We start from the raw sequence: 2,478 nt of genomic DNA on the forward strand, positions 1-2,478 counted from the left end.
GGTTTGGTTTTGAAAAGACCTTAAAGATCTCTTGTCCCAACTCCCCTGCTGTGGGCAGGGACACTTTCCACTAGACCAGGTTGCTCAAAGACCTGGTCTTGACACCTTCAGGGATGGGGCATCTACCGTCTCTGAGAAACCTGTGCCAGTGTCTCACCACCCTCAGAGTGAAGAATTTTTTCCTAATATCTAATGTAAATCTATCCTCTTTCAGTTTAAGACTGTTACCCCTCACCCTATCACTACACTCTCTGTTAAAGAGTCTCTCCTCATCTTTCCCGTAGGCCTCCTTTAAGTACTGGAAGGCTGCTGTAAGCCTTTTCTTCTCCAGGCTGAAGAACCCCAGCCTTTAGCCTGTCCTCGTGAAAGAGGTGCTCCAGCCCCCTGATTGTTTTTGTGGCCCCCTTCTGGAATCACTTGAGCCAGTCTTTGTCTTTGTTATGCTGGAGGCCCCAGAGCTGGACACAGCACTCCAGGTGGGGTCTCACCAGAGCGGAGCAGAGGGCAGGATCACCTCCCTTCATCTGCTGACCATCCTTTTGATTCAGCCCAGGATGTGATTTGCTCTCTGGGCTGTGAGCGCACATTGCTGGCTCATACTCAGTTTTTCATCCAGCAGCACCTCCAAGTTGTTCCTCTCAGGGCTGCTCTTATCCCACCTGTATTTGTGCTCGGGATTGCCTCGACCCGGGTGCAGGACCTTGCACTTGTTGAGCTTCTCAAGCTCAACCTCTCAAGCCCGGCCAGGTCCCTCTGGATGGCATTCTGTCCCTCCAGGGCGTTGACTGCACGATATATGACCGCAGTGGGTCTTGGGAGGGAAAACGTGGTTTTGGGGTTTCCCTGTCCTCACTGCAGCCCCATGTCTGCAGGATCCTTTAAGCACAGTCCGGGAGCACTGCGAGCAGACGGAGAAATGCGTGAAGGCACGGGAGCGGCTGGAGCTGTGTGACGCACGGGTGTCCTCCAGGTCCCAGACAGAAGAGCAGTGCACAGAGGAGCTTTTTGACTTCCTGCATGCCAGGGACCACTGCGTAAGTGTGGCACCTGCAGAGGCACCGTCCCTGCTGCTGCTGGCAGCAGAGCTGCCTTCCGCTGCGCTTCTGAGGGGGCAGACGATTGAAGCGTGAGGTGTCGTAGCTGCTCAGTCACAGTGAGCTCTGAAGAGCTGTGAGCCCTGATGCATTTTCTTGTTAGATGTTTGGTTCCTCCTGTTACAACAGTTCCAGCTGGGATGTGATCAGATATTAAACATAATGTTTTTGCCCTGCAAATGACTCTGCTATTTTAGTATCCTGTTTGCCCTTTTAAAGTTAAACCTTTTTACCCTGAGGTGAAACTGTAAGAAATCTCAGCTTGTTAGTTTTCTTGACTGGCTCGTTGCCGAACAGTGAGAGGAGCGGAGGGCTGCGGGGCCATGTGTGTGTTGGCAGCCCAGAAAACCACGGAGTGGGTGGTTACACTCTGCTGATTTCCACCCCTGAACTAGTTGTTACTGAGTGCCATGTCTCTTCTTTTCAGGTTGCTCACAAACTCTTTAAGAACCTGAAGTGAGACCGGGCCCGATTGTCCGTCTGCTTCCATGGGCGGCATCGGGTTCCTGGATCCACGATACTGCTTCCCGCCCGCTCATTCTCCATGCCCAGTATAAACAAAACGGCTTCCTGGCAGCGGCCGAGCGTCAGCCTGTCACTGCGTCTGTCCTTGTGGAAGATGTGCAGCTCCGCAAAAACCGTGTTGATGTTCTGTGATTTTCCATATTAAAACGTTCAGACTTCCCGTGGAAATACCCTCTGTTTGCTTCCTAGTTCTTGTGCTTCTGACCTGTGCTGGGTTAAGATAAATCAGCGGGGGTCAGAGCCCAGTTTGGGGTGGGGGCGGGATGCTTTTCCTCACTGGGAATGTCCCTTCTGTGCAGTTGTGGTGCACAGCCTGATCCCACAGGGAAGATGTTGGAGCCACAAAGATTATTCCCAAGCCCCACAAGATCAATATTGTCCATGCACTGAGTTCTGACTGAATTAAAGAGAGTGACCCTTTTCTAGGAGAGAAGTCTCCCCACTTTGAAGGGGACAGTCAGCTGTCCCTCAGTGTCACCTACGGCTGCCAGCAGCTGGAAGAGCCTCGGGACACAGTTGGCTTCATATTCTTGCCCGGAGCAACCGGCCAGCGGCTGTAGATGGGCAGGGTGGTGGTCCCCAGGCAGAGCATGAAGGGTCACCTGGGGGCTCTAAAGCCCTTTTGCTGACTGGGACTGTCCAGGGGAGGGTCAGGTTCATGCTTTGCTTGTTTTTCTTCCAGGTATGATGTTTAGCAGCAGGAAAACGTGTTTGAGAGGCAGCAAGTACTTTCTCAGCTATTCAAAGCGAAAAAACTCCCACCGCCCTTTAGACGGGTCTGTTCTGCGCCAGTGCCGCCGACCATGAGGGTTTTGCTGGTGGATTTCGCGCTTAACGCCTAGCGGGCTGGAGCGGGGCT

At 52.9% G+C, this 2,478-nt stretch overlaps 1 protein-coding gene across 1 annotated transcript; it reads left to right on the forward strand.

Moving 5' to 3' along the window:
* Positions 1–872: 872 nt before the first annotated feature.
* Positions 873–1,554, forward strand: LOC104488708 (cytochrome b-c1 complex subunit 6, mitochondrial; the record flags this gene model as incomplete). Its single annotated transcript, XM_010132877.1, has 2 exons — positions 873–1,034; positions 1,522–1,554. Coding segments are annotated over 2 exons (195 nt in total), but the record flags the coding sequence as incomplete, so codon positions are not given.
* Positions 1,555–2,478: the final 924 nt, after the last annotated feature.

The sequence above is a fragment of the Buceros rhinoceros genome, unplaced genomic scaffold (assembly GCF_000710305.1).
Source record: "Buceros rhinoceros silvestris isolate BGI_N320 unplaced genomic scaffold, ASM71030v1 scaffold5700, whole genome shotgun sequence".
NCBI lineage: Eukaryota > Metazoa > Chordata > Aves > Bucerotiformes > Bucerotidae > Buceros > Buceros rhinoceros.